Raw genomic sequence first — 19,518 nt, 5'->3', positions numbered from 1 at the left:
GTGACATGACGAAATCTGTTGTTTTTTTAATGAAGTACGGGTCTATTAGGTTATCAAGTATTTCCAGTCCATCATAATTTCTTTATTATTTGTGCCGCAATTTATATACTGTTTTTTTTTTATCTCTCATACTACACATCTCATTCTTTACTCTATTTTACCTAAAAAAATAATCCTCAACTTTGGCACAACGCCATCTAGTCTAACACTAGGCAAAATCATCTTATGAGTATAAAGCAAACATTGTTTATATTTCCAAATACATACTTTTCATAGATCATTTATACCCAAAAACAAAGCAAATGATCGTGTGTTCATCACTCGAATTTTCCTGAGCGGAGTCGAACCTACAATTTCCGGGGTACCAGTCAGAGCCACTAACCACTTGATCAACAGGAGAGTTTAAGTCAAGTTATTGTAAGTTGATTTTTAAAAACTTTTATCCCGCATCTTCAATTTGAACACTAAGTAAATGGCGTAAGCGGATAGGCCATATGGTTAATTACTAAACCAAACTCATGCTACGTACCAATAGCGCTATACATGTATTGTATTGTATAGATACATAAAATAGGTACTATTTGTTTATTGTTGTATTTAAATCGGAAACTGTACATAATGACAATGATAACGTAATGTAAATAATAAATTCGGAATGGGCGTTCTAAATAACGGTAGGTAAAAAATAATCCCTCATCAAAATCAATAAAATTTGTCTATTTTATTATGATTTGAACTATGAAGCAGGTGCTCTAAGGAATTAATACTTTGTTTCCAGTGCTATCGTCAATTTAAGTAGTTGCTTGTACATTAGTAGCTACCAACTTAGTTGTAACTAGGACAAAATGTAAAGAATTCAAACTTACCATACCTAATATTTATTTTATGTATTTAGTTGTTGAAAAAATCCTTGAGAGAGTGGGGTGGAATATTAGCCACATAATATCACGCACAGTTACTTTTTAGCAAAGAACATAACATGGAATAAAATGTAGAAATAAATTGTGATTAAAAGAACTGTGCCTCCTTAGTACAATGTAAAGCATTCAATAGAAGATGGTGTATAGATTTGGATGTCATATCCGTACCTACATTATACCATCTATAGGCTGTACTGATGATCGATTGATTGAAGATGACGATCAGTCATTATCAGTGACTAAAGGGTTTGTATACCAATATGATAGGACTAACCATTATTTATAAAGTCTTACCAAATAGGCTACAATTATGTAATCGTGTGAAGAAACCAAGTTCATAACAACCAAACTTTCGTAGAGATTAAGATTCTTTTATGGATATATTTGTAAAAGATCTTGCCGATTTATCGTTTAAATTGACCAAGTAGAGCATCTTCTGTCTCACCCTGATAGAAAAAAAAAAACATTTTCCCAGGTTTTGCATCCTTTTTTATTTATCGAGGAAATCTTTGCTAATCTCGGCGCACTAAAGAAGGTGGGAGGTATGGCATTCTTTCGTCGGATAAAACCACTTTGAGTGGTTCTTTTTCATAAAGCAAGGACAACGGGAATGTAAGGAAATCCTCATGGAGTTTCTCCGCCCCGGGGAAAGCGGAGAGGTGTGCCGGACTCACAAGTGCTTCACCATTCCCTTGTACCTTGATGTGGTTCTCTCTCCTACGCCAACTTATACCAGTCTATAAAAGTCTATTCTCCCATGCCCGCTAAAGTTCTCTCTATATTGTAATGTACTTATATGTATAGCTTTAGCAGTTAATAGAAACCGAAAAAATGGACCGACGTAAAATGTGTAAAAGCTTACTCCAACTTAACTACATTCGTGAATCATGTAAAGCGTTTTTAGTCGTAACGAAACACCAAAATGCAAGTATAATTTCGTCTAAGTATTCATATATCTACAAATATTTATTGTACCTAAAAGAAAAGTGTAACTAATTGTTAAGGTACATACTTTTATAGAGTTTAGTGCCAATTATAAAGCTACAACAGCATTGTAATTGTGTAATTAAAGTTGTCTTGCCAATCACGAAGGGCTGCAAACGACGCCGACGCCGTTCCACGTTCCAAAAACACGTGCCTTCCTTACGTAGACGCAATCGGGTTTCTATTGTGAAATACTTTTTTTTCATAAATGTATATTTGTAAAGAGCCTAACTTAGTTCTTTTTTAAGCAAATTGAACCTCAATAAAGCTCTGCGATATCATTTTCTCTTATAGGTACAAGGCTGAGTGCGTTCAAAATGAGATGAAGCATGATTTGATACTTCATTGGTTTCACTTTATACCCACATTGTTTTTGATATGCGAATAAATAGATAGATAACTTTTTAGTTAATGCCGCAAGGTCAGCTGAGGGTTCTAAATTATAAGTGAACGGATGGGCTAACACTTAAGTACCTAATGAAAAGTATGTTGAGAACTTATGAATTGATACCCAAACCAGATTTTCAGTAAGCCCCAGAAAAAGTGCAAAATGACATGGGAAAAAAATCTAAAAAAAATTGCAATAACGCTGCTTTGTGTGTGTTCAACAGCTATGCTTTACTATCATGTACATTGTAGGTAGGGGGAAGTATCATGAAAGCGTGGGGTCACAAAGAAAATCAATATTGTGTGCGCACGCGATCCGCGCAAGCCCGCCCCACGCAGCAACGCTGAACGCTCTAGAACGGCGAGGACAAACACCTACGTAACTAGCTTCGTATACTATGATAGAATGCAAGCCGACAGCTGCGTACGCCATTTAAAAACAAATGAATTTATACACCGCAAAAAGGTGCTAGATGGAACCTTTTTGGTGCTAGATGAAAAGACAGTCAACCATGGACTAGACACGCACTTAGATAAAAACATGATTCAAATAACATTTTGTACTAAGTATCTTTTAAAATAAGAATGAATTTTTTAGCAATGTATTGCGTAACATTTATTATATACCAAATTGAGTGTAAGAATAAATGTGATAAAAAATTAAAACAAAAAAAAATGTTACAATTTTGATACATTCGATGTTTATAATTTTTTAAATCAGCGGAAATAAAATCTGTAAATAAATAGGTTACATTAGCTCCCTATAGGTAATTATTACATACTTAATCAAAACATTTTGTTTAAAAATATCGCTGATATAAAAACACGAAGTTAACCCCTCGACAACAGACTGTCGTGCATCACATTACACTTATGACGATGCATGTTGTACTATTGTCTACATCATGCGCATTGAACGGGTTACGGTACGGGCCGACTAGCGGACGTAACAGCTGCATTTTATAATTATATCCATTATACACCGACTTCAAAAAAAGGAGGTGGTTCTTAATGAAATCGCTCTTTGTTTTAGCCTTTAGCTATGATCGATTTTGTAGAGAGAGTGAGAAAATACAATATTTGAAAAAATATTAATAAAAAAATAAAATATTATTTGTTTTCTTTTATGTTCTGTTTTTTCTTTTGTGCAGCTATTAACTATTGAATAAATAATAAAACAACAATACGAACACATTGAATTCAAAAACAGAATATTAAAACTGTGCACGATATAGGTAGCATTTTATGTAACATGCAAAATAGAAGTGTGCGATTTGTCGGTTACCTGCGGCTATGGATAATTATGGATTACATTGAAGGTTAGTTACTTCGTCTAAATTGTATATTATATTATTTAGTCTGTAAAACTTTAGCAAAAAACCCGCAATCTGATTTCGAGACAAATACATTTGTATGAGTATGAGATGTATAACACTTATGTGTACTATATTTTTTCTAATATTTCGATACCATTCTAAAATAACTAGTTGCCTGCTTTGCCTGCATGATGCATCGCAATAATTAAAATTGTCGCCAGTTCTCCCCTACACCGATCGCACTCTCGGGCCGGACGCGTTCATAATTCGATGCAATATATGCAGCCCTATTTTATTTAATTAGTAATGTTTTTTATACTTATTTGGTAAACTAAGAATTTGTCTTTATTCTGATGTATATCATACGTAGGTACGCTATTGCAGAAAACCCTTGTATTTTCCGCGAATTGGGAATCAATAGCTATTACGTACCTACTCGTCACACATTTGCTATTTACATGTCTTGTAACAGTTGTAACTTATGGGGAAGTGTTTACGAAAATTCAGTTTGTTTAGGGAAAAATGTGCTCTCTAGAATTTATAAACGATTGCCATCTTCTTACTTACGTAAGACTGATACTTACTGATAGGAGCAACTTTTGGCTTCCATCTCCTTTCATAACTTGTTGGTTTAGCGCAATTCGACCGTCGTATTTGGCATAGCTAGATTTTAAGTCTATAAGTTTTGGAGTCAAAGGAAAATGATTTGAAAGAGATTTTGGAAAACCCGTGTCATGTGATTTCATCCTACTACTAGGACAAAAAATAAATATAGGTAAAGTCCATCGTTGTTTGAAAATTGTATAGCATAAAAGCAATTTGCGCGTGAACAGGGTGGGAATGGCGATGCGGAGTCAGGGCGGGCGCCGGTGGCTACGAAACGCGCCCCTCGCAACACGACGCAGGCGCGCGCCGCACAACCGAACCGACGCTCGCTGCTCCGGTTGGATCGATTAGATAAACGCGCAACCCCGGTCTACGAAGTACGAGTTAAATCAATACGAATTGTATCGATTTTCGCAGCCGCAGCCGCCGCACACCAGATTTGAGGGTCGCACGCGGTGGTTGCGCCATTGCTTTTTGGATATTATTCAAATTCAAACGTGTTTCTAAATGGAATTGTGATGAAGACTGATGTGATGTATTATTATGTGTCTTCTACATAGTTCAATAAACGGTGTTCACGGTAAGCAGTAGATTATGACATAATTTTTATTGTGTATTTTGTTTGTTTGCCAGTACTACATAACATATTAAAAAATAAACAATTAGGATTCGCAAAAATCTATGTTGTTAGTTAACAGTTTATGGCGTTCTTAAGGATAATAAGTATTTCTGTTATATTATGTACTTGTGTTTATATGTCCGTTTCCCTCACCCCGCGTCATGCCGCGCCGTGAGTCCGTCACTTGCGGCAATCACAACTTCACCGGTCAACTGACCATTCGTTCTTATAATAACAATCTAAGATTATTTCCAGTGCTGAATCTTCTAAAGTTGTTTTGATTTATTAAATATTTTGGATTATTATCAGTTTATTTATGTTATTACCCATTGAGATTTATGATAGAAAAGTGTCTCTATTTAGAAAGTGCTTAAATTGACTTTTGCCGAAGTTTACAAACACAAGTGCGCGCCGCTGTCATGCCATTCAAAATTTCAAAATAATCAATTTCAAGATAGAGACTATAACCTTATTTTGTTCATTGATTAAAAAGTAGATTTGGATTGAAAGTAAATGTAAGTCGCTTAGATATTTCGTTAACTAGAATCTTAATGGAATGCAATGTTTTATGTTTGTCACAGATGGTGTAAAATGTAGAATATAAACAAGAAAAATGACGTCTACGGACACGTACCAGTTGAAATGGCACTCGCACAGTTCGCATTTGAACGGCTCCGTGGCGGCGTTGCTTCGCTCGGAGCGGTTCACGGACGTGGTGCTGTGCACGTTGGACGGGTCGCAGATACCAGCGCACAAGTTCATTCTGAGCTCGTGTAGTGTGTATCTGAGTGGCCTGTTCGAAGGACAGCGCTCTCAGACTCGGATGGGCGGCCTGCTCTATGTGGTGCTACCGTCTGAGATCTCCGCTAAAGCCTTGAAGGTGCTCATAGAGTACATGTACAAAGGTCAGTGAACTTGTATTTTATAATTACACAGTTTTAATATTTTTTTATTTAGAAATAACATAAACAATTAAAGCACCATGTATTGGATGAAGCTTAAAGTTTGTTTTGCAAACTTATATTTAGTATTGCAAACTTATTCCACCCAATAGTTTACACAAAAGTTAAGAAGCTTTTATGACGACTTTCAAACAAAGCAATTGATTTACATTGTTCTACTCTGATTTACCTCAATCAATTTCTAGGTGAAACAACAGTATCAAATGAAGTTCTAGATACAGTACTGAAAGCAGGAGAGGTACTTAAGATCCGAGGGTTGTGGAGACAGAGTGATGAGTCCGGTGGGGAGATACCGGCAGAGAAAGCAACTACAACCAAAGCTGTAGCTACAAACAATACATCTAATAAAACAAAGAAAACTGATGAAGTACCCATACAACCCAAAATAGCTATTAAAAAGGATGATAAGTTGTTGAAAGCCTTTAACCCTGTGCAAGGAGGTCCAAGGTATTTACAAACTCATTTCATTAAAAAATACTTTATTCTTTATTGTTTAAAAAAGTTTTGTTGAAAACTGTACTGTAATGTACTGACTTCTCAAGTCTTCTTACATCTTTTTTTGTGAAGGACAGTCCTGTTTTTTAAATTATATGTTCTTTACTGCTCTAAGGTATTTTATCGAGGTGTTGTGGATGATTTTACTTATCACAAGTCACCCAAACTTGGAACCATTTTTTTGTGGATCTCACTTATGATTTTCATAAGCATTAAACTCGCGACGTGATGCACCCTGTGGGCTTGGCTTGGTCACCTTTTATACCACTCCACTAACAGTAGTGTTTCAGTTTTTGCTGAGGCAGTCAAAACATCTGTGCCTATGATGACTGGCTGTTAATAGTTAATTATTCTTCTTTTCAGGCCCATGTTCATAGGCCCACCAAAATTAGTATTCATCAAAACAGCTGAAGGCACAACTCAAGCAGCTATCCGACCTGTAGCACCAAAGGGCCAAACAATATTAGTAGCAGCACCAACAGGTGTTGAAACATCCACCGTTACCACGGTAACCACACCATCCCCTACAACTTCTGGGGCTCCTTCAAATGATGATTCTTCAGAGGATCAGCCGACCCCTAGGATATTAAGACGACATGCAGCTGAAAGGAAGTATGGAAAGAGAACGAAGACTGGAACCAAATCTGATGAGGATGCTAAAGATGCTGAGGAACTGGACTCTAGTAAGTTTAGTTATTATTATTGTACTTACGATGTTGTTTATAAACAGCGTGTTTGAACTTGTGCTTGGCAAAGAATTTCTTCCAATTCTTACAGCTATCACTTCTTCCTACCATTTTCCAAGATCTTGTTTTTTGAACACAAGAAGTTCAAAAAACAAGAAGTGTCCAAGTGAAGATAGAGACTTGTACCTAGAGAATATGTCAATAATATACCATTAAAAATGACAACACATGCTCTTTTCTGCATTGGTATATCTTAAGTTTAATATGATCCACTTCAACTTGTTGTTAACATTTTTATTCAGATGCATTTATCCTATTATAGGATAAATAGCTGATTCTCATCTTTTCCATATTTTTGTGTTGATGACCATAGCCTATTGTGGACTTCTCCCGTATTGGATGCTTAATGTGGTACTAAAACGAAATTTCTTTTTCAGAAAAATCGATACAAAGTCCCGTGGAAACTGAAATTCAGATAAAGGATGAGCCAGAATGGGATGCTAGTAGTATAGAAGAGGAAGAGCGATCAATTGCTGAGATGTTCCACGCTGAAATGAGTGTCAAATGTGAACCTGCTGATGAAGTGGACATTGAAGAGGAGAGCTTGGTGAGTACATGTCTTGTTTATTGATATGGGATAATTAGTGTTGTAAATTCATATGTTGTGATAATTTATATTACATTCAGGAAGATATACTCATACTTGTATTTTTTTAATTATATAAGCAGTATATGTATATGAGTGTGGCTGCATTAATTGAAAAAAGGTATCAGAAGTGCAATGTGTATTGTACATATATTAAGATTCTTTGAAAACTCAAGTTTTTAAAAAAAAAACGACTCCGACGGTAAGGAATTTAATTCCTTGTGTCGCGGGGTGTTTTACAAACATACAAATCACACGCACAATGACATCCAGACTTAGGACAAGCATTCGTGGATTACAAAAATGATTGTCCTATGCGGGGATCGAACCCACGACACGACGCCGGTTTGACTTGATGACCTCAACCTCTCTGCTATCTGTGCAGTGTCTACTATATGATTATTTGCTTAGCCAGTGCATTTCAAATGTGTTGGTTACCTGGTATGCTAAGATTGTTGGTTGTGTGGCAGACGTACAGCCCGCTGTCGTGCGAGCTGTGCGCGGAGACGTTCACAGTCCCGGCCGCGTGGGTGCGCCACGTCACGGCGCACGCGCGGGACGCCGCGCCCGCCGCGCGCAAGCGGAAACTGCGCTCCGACGTACGTACACCACACACTACTCACTCAGCTTTGTGCAGAACGAACATACTCTTCCTACTATATATTTTTTGTCAATATTATAATTATAAAGTGTAAAATTCGTTGGTGATACAAACCCCATCGTATTAACTTCTGTGCATGAAAATAAATAAAATCCTTGAAGAAAATCGGCCAACTCGAAAAGCTATATTAACAATTTTAAGTTGACAACCCAATTTATAATTATTGAATAAAGAAATGCAATCTCATATACTAAAGAATTATTATCACCTACGTAAATCGGTCTCTCCGATTAATTTAAGTGTCCGGCAAGATCGCCTAAAGGTTTAACTCACACTTTAATTAAAAAAACGCCCTATTTTAATTGTCTAGCCATTACATATCACTCTTTAATCCAAGCTGCGCGGCTACGCAAAATATTGCAACACGCACGATATTATAAGACTTCTCTTAATAAGTCTTTATGTTCACAACATCTAAATTCCATCTGCCTATTCCAGAGCGATGACACGGAAGAAACACTGGCATTACTAAGGTGTGACCTCTGCCAGAAGCACTTCCCCAATCCGGCTGAGTGGGTGCGACATATACAGAACACTCACACCGAATCAGGTCTGTTCCACACTTATATATTATATCCTATATTTTAACTAACATACGATGTTCAGAACAATGATCACGACTCTTTACATTTTTGCACAGACATTGCGTTAGCTTTGTCCGAACTACAAACGATTATAAGACGCACAATGCGTTCTCGGCGTGCGATGGTAATAATCGTACTAAGGTTTATTAGCTATAATGTAGAAACTTCGAAAGAAATATGTTTGATCTCATACTTGACCAGAGAGCCTAAATAAAGTTACATCGGTTCAAACTTACGTATAGGAAAACCTTTTTTTTTTAACGGCTCCCGCTCTGGTGTATCTAATCCTTGTTTCGAAGGTTCTTCACAAACATTTACAAGTGTCATTCACAAGGCATCCGTGATGTGCGATTTTACGACATTTCTTGACTACAAAACCAGAACGCATAGTGCCATAATATTATTATGATCGTTGCAGTTTTGGACAAGGCTTCAGTTATATGAACAGATTCTGAGTCAAAATTAAGTATACATTTTCTTGCACCTTGAATATGATCATTGCTTTGAATTTTATTTCTATAAATTTTAATAATAAATCAACTAAAACCTATTTTTAAATAATTTAATGTCATAATTTACAATATTAAAGCAATATGAAATTCGTTTTATTTTGCATTATAGTAGTTCAAGTTAATTGCCGGGATAATTCTTCTATTTTGCATTAATTAATAACTGTCTTTATTTTATTATGTGTGGTGATAACTCGTGAATATGATTTTGTTTTTGAGGGTATCACTATTAATCCTAGTTCTGTTTCTTTGGTAGATTGATTATTTAATAATCTCATTATACTTAAATCATTAATATAAAAACCTTCGGTATAGTCATCGGCAAACATAAAAAAAAATGAAGGATCATAGACGGATTTGCCTTATATAAAAGGGGATCTGAGCTTTCACCGACTCACATGATAAAACTGTTAACCTGTCCGGTTTCTGAGCTCTTAAATCCGTGATATTGACACGTCTTGGTTGCCATATTTTAGAGATGGCAATTCTGAATGACTAAGAAATTCTTAAAATACGGCTAATCTACGATTGCGAAATTTAAAGCGCTTCGCAATACTCCATAAATACCAAAACACCTTACCTCAGTGAAATATCCTACTCTTTAGACCCATCATAATCATTTAGTTAAAGTTTGCCGATGGTTATAGTATTAAACTTTTTTGGTATCCGGTTCTTATTTTTGTACGGCTGATTCTCGACAATAGACCTATGTAGTGTTTTTAAATAGTTTTTTATATCTTATTTTTAATTATCTCTTGTAAAGTAGATAAAGATTTTTGGTATCTCCCCATAAGCTTTAAATGTTGTTTAAAGATACTCAAGTAACTATATATAATGTTTTTTTTTAAATAAAATTGATTTTTGGTTAACTACCCACGTGAATATAGATGGACTGCAACTTAATTAAATTGTCGAGAAAGCGATGATTACAAAGCCTTGTTAAAAATAATTAAAGATTAATGGAAAACTTTTGACATAATCCTGCGCAGTTTTATCGCAATGCAGTCTGTCTATGTTTACAACTAACTCGAGCATACCTTAAGCGGGTCAATAACGTTTGACGAAAAACCAATGATGAATTCAGTGTTTTTTAATCAGTGCTACCACAGTCTTGTCTCTTGGAAAAACACTTGAAAGATAAAATTTCATCACCGAAAAACGTCATTAAAACAAATATTTTTTAAACAGTTTATAAACAAGCAAAAATGCAGGGGTTTGCTTTGCAAGTTTTTGAAAACTTTGGAACAGCTCCAGTATAAGAGCATCCTGATACAGATTGGCTAATTCAATTTTTATCATTCGTTTTTGTCAAATTATTGAATCACTTAAAAAACAGTACCTTCAACTTAATATTATACGATATATTATTAAGTTAGTTGTTACTACTAATAACGTTATTTTTTTCTTTTATTTATAATTTAATATAGCCATATTTAATTTGCTGTTACCAACCAAATTGCATATGTGTGATTGTCTGCCTAACTGAACCCTATTCTAAATGTTCGTTCGATGTCGGTTGTCTAGAATTGGCCATATCAAACAACAGTGTCCGACCAAAACGTCACAATCGTTTCACAGACGGCGCGCAAAACAAGACATGTTCCGTTTGTAAGAAAATATTCCCATCGCATGCATCGATGCAAAGACATATGCTAACACATACTGGTGAGTGCTCATTATCTATAATGTATTATTAACATAACTGTTAATATATTTCTATATTTGCCTAGTAATCAAACCTGTTATTGAAACCTCAACTATATTATAATTTATTGCTGATAACACCAATCTTTACGAAATTCTTGACAGTGCAACTATTCTGAAACATTAAAATAGTAGTACCTACCTATGTATTCAAATAATAGAGCCATGTTATATGTATGTAGGCGAGCGTCCATTCTTGTGCGGGCTATGCAACAAGGGCTTTAACGTGAAGTCGAACCTGCTGCGACACCTGCGCACGCAGCACGAGCAGGAGGTGCTGGGGCCGGGCGCGGGGCAGGCCGGGGCCCGGGGACCCGCCCGCGCCCCTGCCCGGGCCCTCCGACGTCAAGCGCGAGGCCTGAGGCCGCGGAGGGGGGGCAGGTAATGCACGCCGCTACTGGATAACCTTGTACTGCACGTGCAGCAAACACCGAATTTCAAAGCTCTGCTTGTCCTAATTACCCGAGATGAGATGGGATAATGTAAGGTGATTCAGTATTAACGATGAGGTCGGGATTGCTGGAGACGGGTTGGACTTCTGGATCATAAGTCTCTAGCAACGCACAAAAAAAGTGCCTACTTACGCTGTGGTGCTGATTTTTTTACACATTTAGCTTTTGTGATCTCCAAAAGTTATATCTTTAATGATTACTTGCAGGGAGAGGGCGCGGTCGTCGAGGAGCATACATGAATGCAATGTCCGACGAGAACCGCCGCGCCATCGACAAGAAGAAGCCGCCGGCCGAGGAAACGGCCGCGGGTCTGCAGCGCAAGCAGAGCTACTCGCTCTTCCTCAAGCAGCGCGCGGTGCTCTTCTCTGCTAAGAAGTGGAAACAGTGAGACTCGGCAGCGCGACACGCTACACTATTATTTCGATTATTGTAAACGTTTCTTCTACTCTCGTTGAGTTCAAGTTACAAGTAGCGATGTCGTGACTCGTCCGTTTCATCACACACCTGCCCACCCTCCTTTTGTATTACGGTTATTTTATATTTATATTGAGTGACTTATTTTTATTTCTTAGTTAACATTAATATTTTAAGTATTTTGACTTCTAGTCACGTAAGCGGTAAGACTTATAATATCCCTTAGTGTATGCCTTTATATAGTCCCCTATGTGTTTTAGCACTTTAAGAACATAATATTGTGTGCACTTTGTTGAGAATATTAGTATAAGATCAACACATCACCCTTGAATAGATCAGTTATTAACAGTTTGAAGAGTTTTTATACATGAAAGCGCGATAACTAGCGAATCCAAACATATGTTGTGTTTTCCACAAGATATACATAATTACTGTAAAACATTCCATTAATGTACCTTACTGTACCATTAAGATATAATAGATTTCATATTTCAAAGTTCACATTTACAGCCTACCATTACTAAAAAGTTTGATCGATCTTTTGTTTTCTCGTATTACCACACTGGTCGTAACATCTTACTTCTTTTGTCCTTAATTATAAGATTAAACTTGCAATTTTTAATTAAATATTTATAGATATGTATTCGTTGTAAGGACTTGGGTGCTTATGATTTAAGTGTTACTATCACAGATATGACTTCAATGATAAATAACGATTTCACAAACTAAAACACTTATGTACAAGTTATGTGCAAAATCTCATTCGATAAAAATGGATCTAATTCATTATCTCAACTAAATGTTTGTTTAGACGTAATAGACGATAGATATAATTCAAGTAAACCAATGTCGCAATGTAACCATACATAGTTCCACACCTACATATAAGTGGGAAAAACATTTATTAGATCCAAGTCCTTAGCCCTAGTCAGTCTCATTTTGATCTCTCGTCAATATTTTATATTGTAAATGCTATTGGGGATAGATTTGATTAGATGTAAGAACTATTATTGTGTAGAAAATTCGTATAAAATTGCGAAGCTTTAAGTTCTGCATTCCATTTTGTTAGAAGTAATAATTTATTTTAATTGTGCATGTGTATCAACAGATGCATATTTTAATTTTCATGGCATTAAATTCAATACTCATGTGAAACATGGCCATGACTTAATTTGTACTATTGTGGAGAATAAAAGTGATCTATGAATAATTGAGTTTTATTGATAAAATACAGCCATTACACATCACACGGCGATATAAAACCCACAGACAACATTAATCATTTGTATTTAGCTTTTTAAGCAAAAATGAATCACAAGGTTTGGGCTTCAAAATTAAGGCACTGAAAGTATATACTAATTTGAATGTATTTCTTTAATTCTTAGAAAAATAGTATTTATTACAACTATTGCGATACACGCAGTATATCAACAAGACAATATAGTTACAACAAATTGGAAATAAACATGATGTTAATCAAAAGAACAAGTACAACATGAATGTGTGAGTATGAATTAAAACTTAAACTTATGCAGGTCTAACTGTCCTCTTCTTCAATCTTGGGTGCAAGGTAATAGCGGATATGACCTATGTCTGGAATGCGGTATTCAACGACGAGAGGGACATCGGCCGACATTGATAGTTGAACCTGAGTAGAAAACAGTATAAATTATTAGTATCGCCAACAAAGAGTGGCATGTAGTAAGGGTTGGTGAATCAGAGCTATATTTCACTAGGATACCAGTAACTTTGCTAATCCCAAAACAAAATCTCAAATTAGCATCGTAACTGAATGAGATATGGATAGGTTCATGATAAAAAACATTTGACACGTTTTGAATGACTAATTTAAGTCATTTAGATGACCATGACCATGGAATCCTAATGAGCTGTTAACTATGAACATTCGTTAAATAAATCTAATTCTGACAAGGATTTCTCTCTCAAACTACTGCTAGTTTTTTACCTGTGGACTCAATGATGTGGCCTTTGTGAAGTAATTAAGGTATTGGCAAGCAAATGTGAGCGTTACTGGCTCCTCCATCTCTATGACCACAGCTTCTTCCTCCTTGTCTATGGATGCTGTCTGGGCAAGCTTGATGTTCGCCGAGCCAATGTCGCCGGTTGCTGAGAACTTTACTCCTGTAGAATGTAGAAAGAGAAGAATAAATAAACAGAATAGCAATCAATGTAAACATAGATTTAGTCAAAAGGATGATATCTTACCCTCTTTTGTGCAAGAAATGACCATGGACTCTCCAAACTGTGAGAGATCGCGACAGATCCGCGCAAACTCGGCACTGGGTAGCCGAATGGTGCAGCTGTACTCAGTCTCAGGAATACCTGTTATAATTAAAGTAAAACTTGTAATACCTACTAAGTTTAGGAAAACAATTTTCAAAGGACTGTATTCTTATGTAGAGTTCAATATCCTTCTACAATAAGCAAGTTTGGCTATTAATATAATGTATGATGAGGCTGACCTATCTACAAGCCCCTAAACAAAATTAGATGTTTTTATGTCAGAATGGAATGATAATATAGTTTTAGCACTGGCCATAGATGATTTGCAGCATTTAATAAAGTAAATCCATCCCAACCAACAAAAATAAATGCTGTTTATATTAATTAGTGAATTTGTTCTTTAAATACAATTCTATGGATGTTTTTCTTACAGAGCTTTACTTTCTCAATAAAAGTATTTATTACCTAAATGTTCAAGATCCAAGTTCATGAGTTTCATTTCATAATCAGACACTTTCTCTTGGTTGGGGCTCTCAAATACGAAGGTAACTGTGTCTGCATTGTCTTGTGCTTTGATTGTTACTGTGTCTTTGTCGCCAGCGCACTTCAGAATCTTTGACATACTGAAAAAAAAGTTTAGGTTTCACATTAACAATTAATTACTAATTTAAAACTTCAAAACTTGCTATAGTTTATTTCAATGTAAGTACTTCAAGCATTAACTTTGACAGTCTACATTTTTTGAAGAATAATCACTTACTTAACAATCTTTGTTGTTGATGATGTTTTATGTGTATATTAGTGTAATTGGTTTTTATTTTACCGTTCTATTCTATTCAATAAATAAATAAATTTGAAAGATAATGAAGTTACATGGAAACTCGTCAATGACTTTGATCTACTTGTTGAAAAGCCCTACTAATACAAAATGCCTGACTTAATCATAAATAGATATAGTTTGATGTCATTTTTTTAGTATACATGTTCAAACTTGTTTTTACACGATGCAGACGAGAGAAACAATGGTGTATTATAGACTAAAAATACTTTTGTACTGACCTTCCTAAGTTCATTCCCATAGAAATATTTCTATCACAGCGATATTTGTCGAAGCCATCTGATCTCAGAGTGAGGGACACAAGTGAAACATGGGAGTTGTCCATTGCCTGTAACAACATAATATCATACATTATTTATTTATACTTTAATGCACATAAATACACACTTAGGCAATATATTCTAGGAAAATTTTTATGTATAAGGGTTTAGTGTGTTGTGAAATGTACTTGGTATTAAGGTTTTTGTCACCAAATAGCACAATGGTGACTCAATGAATTAGATTGTATATAATCTACTGAAAATCTCATTACACATTTTGTTGCTGATCGTTCATGTAGAACACAGGATGTAGGAGGTTAGCACCAACTAATGAAATGAGATTACTGTACCTGCAATTGGATTCCATTATCATCACAGTCGAATGTGGCTTGTGTAAGAAGATCTTTGATAGCTTCCAGCACCTTCTTCAAAATGGAACTACGGAGTAATCGTGCCTCAAACATCTGCAAAGATTGATCACGTCAGTTTGGACTTCAAGCCCAGAGGGAAGAAATCAAATAAAGATGCTAAATAGCAGGATAATATAAGTTTTTGTATCACACACTTTTGCAAAACCAACGTTTTGTTAACGGCTACGAGAACAATCGATGTACAAGCTAGATTTCAGTCCAAAATGCACAAACTTATCAGAGTAATAAAATAATGTATAAGAAGATGAAAATTATACTCACATTGGTGTATTTATCAAGAAATATAAAGAAACAATTGGCTCAAAACGGGCACGATGCGTTCAAGTCGCTGACCTCACCAACAATAATGTCAGAATGACAGCCGGTCGCGGGAAAAATAGGCGCGAAAACAACAAACCACGCGATTACCGGTATAATGTTTGAATGAATGATGGATTTCGGCACAGACTACACAGAGATTACTACAAGAAATCAATCTTTGAAATTCTTAAGTACTTAAATGGAAAATCAAGTATGAATTATACATGGAGATAACTCATATCTTCAAATAATATTCAATATCAATTCCAACTAAGGCCAAAAGCTATGTCGTGAAGTACTGAAGGCTTAGGCGTAAGCCACCAGGGCAGTGGTGAGAGGCGTCTCTTTAGATTTTGCTAGAGCTAATTAACTAACATATTTATGTGTACCACCTTTCATTTCAGCTCTATCATGCCTGTGAGAGAAGAATCATTTGATTTTTTAGCTTCCTCAATATTCTCGTCATAAGTTGCTTATTATAATAACTGTTCATTTTCAAAATTTTGATTGTCACAATATCAGGTTCTTTGAGTTCCATCCTCAAAAGGTAAATAATGAAACCCAATTACTGAGGCTCCGCTGTCTTCCACCAGGCAATATCTCATGAACCGTGAGAACTAGACATTTTAATTTATCACAGATTTATTTCTATTGCTGCTATATGAACAAAAACTAAAAATAAAGATCATGGAAGTAACGTTACGGTCATAAATATGTTGGTTGGCGTAGGTACCGTACCGACAGTAATTTATAGGTACCCTCAAATTAACCTACTAATAAGGAAAAGATTATAATTTTCTTTAATTCGTCACCAAGTCGGGACCTATTATGCAATACTAGAGAAATCAAGGGCAATCCTGCAAATTTAACGGTAATTTCAATAAAGTCGTTAAAGTTCTTCGGTTTAATTCTCATCATAGCTGATGATAGAAGGTCCATATCCTCAATTATTGGGTTTAAAAACTTTTTAACAGAGTTATCGTTCTTTCAGGCTTTTCATTAACCTAGCATAACGTTGGAAATTAAGGCTCAAGACTTAAAACGGGTTCCGTTGTTACCTACCATTTGTATATGGAATGATCAAATAAAAAAAATACGCTGTTGGAGTGCAAAACTGCTTAATTTTATCATCATTAAAGGTTTATCCACGTTTGATGAATATGATTATCTATACTGATAAGGGTGTATGTACTTACAATCCTTATCATTCAAGATTTTCACTTGGATTACACTATCGATTGTTGACCAGACGCAAGAATTAGCCCGACTTTGCCCGAGGTATCGCGAGCCTGCTTGTTCCACCATCTCCACCATTCAAATAGTTGTAATACTATATAGTTGTGGAAAAGATGTCGGTCTACGCTATGTAAATAGCACATCATTGTTTTTAACAAGAAGTCCAACATTACGATAAAAGCTGTAAGACTTTGCAGACCTTAGGTAATTTACAAAAAAAAAACAACAAACAATTTAACATTTATTGACCCATTTATCAAATTTCTTAAACTACTGTAAATAACATATTCGTATAATTATAATAATTTAAACTCCAAGCCATCAACCTATTTGATTTAGTATGTTGCTTGCAAACATTTTTTTTTAAGAATAAATCTTATTTTTAAAAATATAGGTTGAATTATTCAGCCGAAACACGTAAAAAAAAGTGTGATTACCCACATTAGGTAGGCAGTCAAGTAGCAAAAAACAGACAGGGATTGGAAACTGATTGACATGTCATTGTTTACCCAATTGTTTTCCATATTATTTATCAGAATAATTAACAAGATAACTGAACTATTTGATCCTGGCAGGGATAGTCAGGTAATCTTAGGAAATATTTCTGAATTATTCCTGGAGGCAAGAACCTTCCACCTAGAAAATGTTTGGCACCTAGTATGAACTCTGGTGCAGCACACATCTTGGGGGCAGACAGTGAGATGAGCATATCTGGTCTCAGAGGTCTTATAACCCCTGGCCCTTTTTCCACATTCCATCCACTGGGAACATCCACACTGAAATTAAATAAAGTTGGGAATAAGTAACATTCTTTCTTTTTTAATCTAGAATGGACACAGAATAACAGAAGCAGCTAGTAATCACTACTTCAAGAAATTACACAACTGCAATATTATGAGCGGTGGTGATAGGCCATTGCCTAAAACTTTTTTGCTAATAAGAACCTAATTACTGCTATGTAACATTTTGAAAGTCAGTAGGGACAAGTAGTATTACCAATCACTTACCCTTCATGGCTGTTGCTTTTTGAGTTTCTGGCTCATTAAGGATATAATGAGAAAAATGCAGCCTAATTTTCAGAGGATTTTTCTTAAAGTTATATTATAATGGGTGTGGAATCCTGACAGCACAATACATGTCATATAGTATCATCTATTTTCAACACCAATAATATTACTTTAAGCATGATGGTAGGTGCCCATATAATACACTATTATATCTATTACCTGCAAACTGGTAATCCAGCATCAATTAAAGCATCCATTGCTGGTTTCATTTCATCCCTGACTGGTGGCTTAAAACTGAATCCAAACAATGCATCAACTAGGAACTGATACTCATTACACAACTCTTTTGGGGGAGGCAACTTCTCAACTATGTCAACTCCAAATGCAAGGCATTGGGCTAAGAGGTTTTCATACAGTGGTTTTGGAGTGCGTTTCGGGTAGTAAATTGAAACATTGTATCCAAAGAGTTTTAAATGCCGAGCAGCTACAAGACCATCACCTCCATTGTTGCCTGGGCCGCATATAATGAGCGCTGAAGGGTGTCTAAAAAAAAGAATACTGACTTGATATTTATGTGCATAATAATAGTAATAAACTGTAATATTAATCAGAGCACTTACGTAGCCGCGGGATAAGTGCGTGCCACAGCAGTCGCAACACTAAGCCCAGCTAGCTCCATCAGCTGATCGACGCTAAATTTGTATTCATTAAAGAGATCCTCATCTAACGCAATAGCCTCTTTTTGAGTTAAGTATCGCAGCCGCATGCTGCTACACTTTTTACCACCCGAAGTCATCATCGTGCCGCCCCAAACGATAGCCACTCGTAACTGTAAACCAGTTATAACAATAACCCTTATGATCCACACTCAGTTATCTGAATAGCCGGTTATATATAAAGATCATACCAACAATGCACTACTTATAAGCCGAAATAACATTGATATACCTATTTTATCCAATTATAGATATAACAGCGTGCAGAATTTTGCCAAGATAATAGTTTGTTGTGTTATAAACTTTTACAGGAGAATTTATGTCATCTTGTAATTTTGAAGTTTGAACTTCATGACAATCATTATGACCGCTGTTTAGTACTTAAATGTTTTATGTATTGATGAATTATTATCAAGTTGAAATTAATGTTTAAAACGGGCGTTTAAGACGTACACTATGATTTTTTTTATAAAACAGACTCTGAAATGAACAAGTAATTATTCTTATACCCAAAATAGGACCTTGACTGCATAAAATGGAA

The 19,518-nt window shown here is 35.6% G+C and overlaps 3 protein-coding genes across 10 annotated transcripts; 1 reads left to right on the top strand and 2 right to left on the bottom strand.

Annotated features, from left to right (window-relative positions):
• Positions 1-66: 66 nt before the first annotated feature.
• LOC113495239 (zinc finger and BTB domain-containing protein 17-like) lies at positions 67-13,155 on the top strand. Of its 6 annotated transcripts, none has more exons than XM_026873865.1 (10): positions 67-417; positions 5,414-5,737; positions 5,980-6,241; positions 6,653-6,972; positions 7,413-7,582; positions 8,092-8,220; positions 8,721-8,832; positions 10,900-11,040; positions 11,262-11,460; positions 11,738-13,155. In XM_026873865.1, the coding sequence occupies exons 2-10, from the start codon at positions 5,446-5,448 to the stop codon at positions 11,901-11,903; spliced, it is 1,791 nt and encodes a 596-aa protein (XP_026729666.1). In that variant the 5' UTR covers positions 67-417; positions 5,414-5,445; the 3' UTR covers positions 11,904-13,155. The 6 variants fall into 6 exon arrangements, with proteins under 6 accessions (XP_026729666.1, XP_026729665.1, XP_026729668.1 ...); XM_026873864.1 differs by lacking the exon at positions 67-417 and adding an exon at positions 3,492-4,793; XM_026873867.1 differs by lacking the exon at positions 67-417 and adding an exon at positions 4,864-5,236.
• Positions 13,149-16,090, bottom strand: LOC113495246 (proliferating cell nuclear antigen). The gene is made up of 7 exons (XM_026873881.1): positions 15,980-16,090; positions 15,638-15,751; positions 15,249-15,355; positions 14,655-14,812; positions 14,172-14,288; positions 13,912-14,087; positions 13,149-13,593 (listed from the first exon to the last, which is right to left on the bottom strand). The coding sequence occupies exons 2-7, from the start codon at positions 15,749-15,751 to the stop codon at positions 13,483-13,485; spliced, it is 783 nt and encodes a 260-aa protein (XP_026729682.1). The 5' UTR covers positions 15,980-16,090; the 3' UTR covers positions 13,149-13,482.
• A 1,392-nt stretch (positions 16,091-17,482) lies between these two features.
• Positions 17,483-19,365, bottom strand: LOC113495245 (NAD(P)H-hydrate epimerase). 3 transcript variants are annotated; one of them, XM_026873880.1, is made up of 4 exons: positions 19,173-19,365; positions 18,882-19,090; positions 18,481-18,804; positions 17,483-18,030 (listed from the first exon to the last, which is right to left on the bottom strand). In XM_026873880.1, exons 2-4 carry the CDS (start codon positions 19,058-19,060, stop codon positions 17,796-17,798), a joined length of 738 nt encoding a protein of 245 aa, XP_026729681.1. In that variant the 5' UTR covers positions 19,061-19,090; positions 19,173-19,365; the 3' UTR covers positions 17,483-17,795. The 3 variants fall into 3 exon arrangements, with proteins under 3 accessions (XP_026729681.1, XP_026729680.1, XP_026729679.1); XM_026873879.1 differs by having other exon boundaries at positions 19,210-19,365; XM_026873878.1 differs by having other exon boundaries at positions 19,169-19,364.
• Positions 19,366-19,518: the final 153 nt, after the last annotated feature.

Source organism: Trichoplusia ni, chromosome 6 (genome assembly GCF_003590095.1).
Source record: "Trichoplusia ni isolate ovarian cell line Hi5 chromosome 6, tn1, whole genome shotgun sequence".
NCBI classification, from domain to species: Eukaryota; Metazoa; Arthropoda; class Insecta; order Lepidoptera; family Noctuidae; genus Trichoplusia; species Trichoplusia ni.
The sequence above is the reverse complement of the archived record's forward strand: the minus strand, read 5'-3'. Positions and strand labels throughout refer to the sequence as shown.

Excerpts from the sequence above, each read along its gene's own strand:
- LOC113495239 (XM_026873865.1), top strand. The coding sequence starts at position 5,446 with ATGACGTCTACGGACACGTACCAGTTGAAATGGCACTCGCACAGTTCG. Across the intron at positions 11,041-11,261 it reads ACATATGCTAACACATACTG|GCGAGCGTCCATTCTTGTGC; the intron begins GTGAGTGCTCAT and ends ATATGTATGTAG. Across the intron at positions 11,461-11,737 it reads AGGCCGCGGAGGGGGGGCAG|GGAGAGGGCGCGGTCGTCGA; the intron begins GTAATGCACGCC and ends GATTACTTGCAG.
- LOC113495246 (XM_026873881.1), bottom strand. The coding sequence starts at position 15,751 with ATGTTTGAGGCACGATTACTCCGTAGTTCCATTTTGAAGAAGGTGCTG. Across the intron at positions 14,088-14,171 it reads CATTTCTTGCACAAAAGAGG|GAGTAAAGTTCTCAGCAACC; the intron begins GTAAGATATCAT and ends TACATTCTACAG. Across the intron at positions 13,594-13,911 it reads CCACATCATTGAGTCCACAG|GTTCAACTATCAATGTCGGC; the intron begins GTAAAAAACTAG and ends TTTTCTACTCAG.
- LOC113495245 (XM_026873878.1), bottom strand. The coding sequence starts at position 19,201 with ATGTTATTTCGGCTTATAAGTAGTGCATTGTTG. Across the intron at positions 18,805-18,881 it reads CGCACTTATCCCGCGGCTAC|ACACCCTTCAGCGCTCATTA; the intron begins GTAAGTGCTCTG and ends TCTTTTTTTTAG. Across the intron at positions 18,031-18,480 it reads GCTGGATTACCAGTTTGCAG|TGTGGATGTTCCCAGTGGAT; the intron begins GTAATAGATATA and ends ATTTAATTTCAG.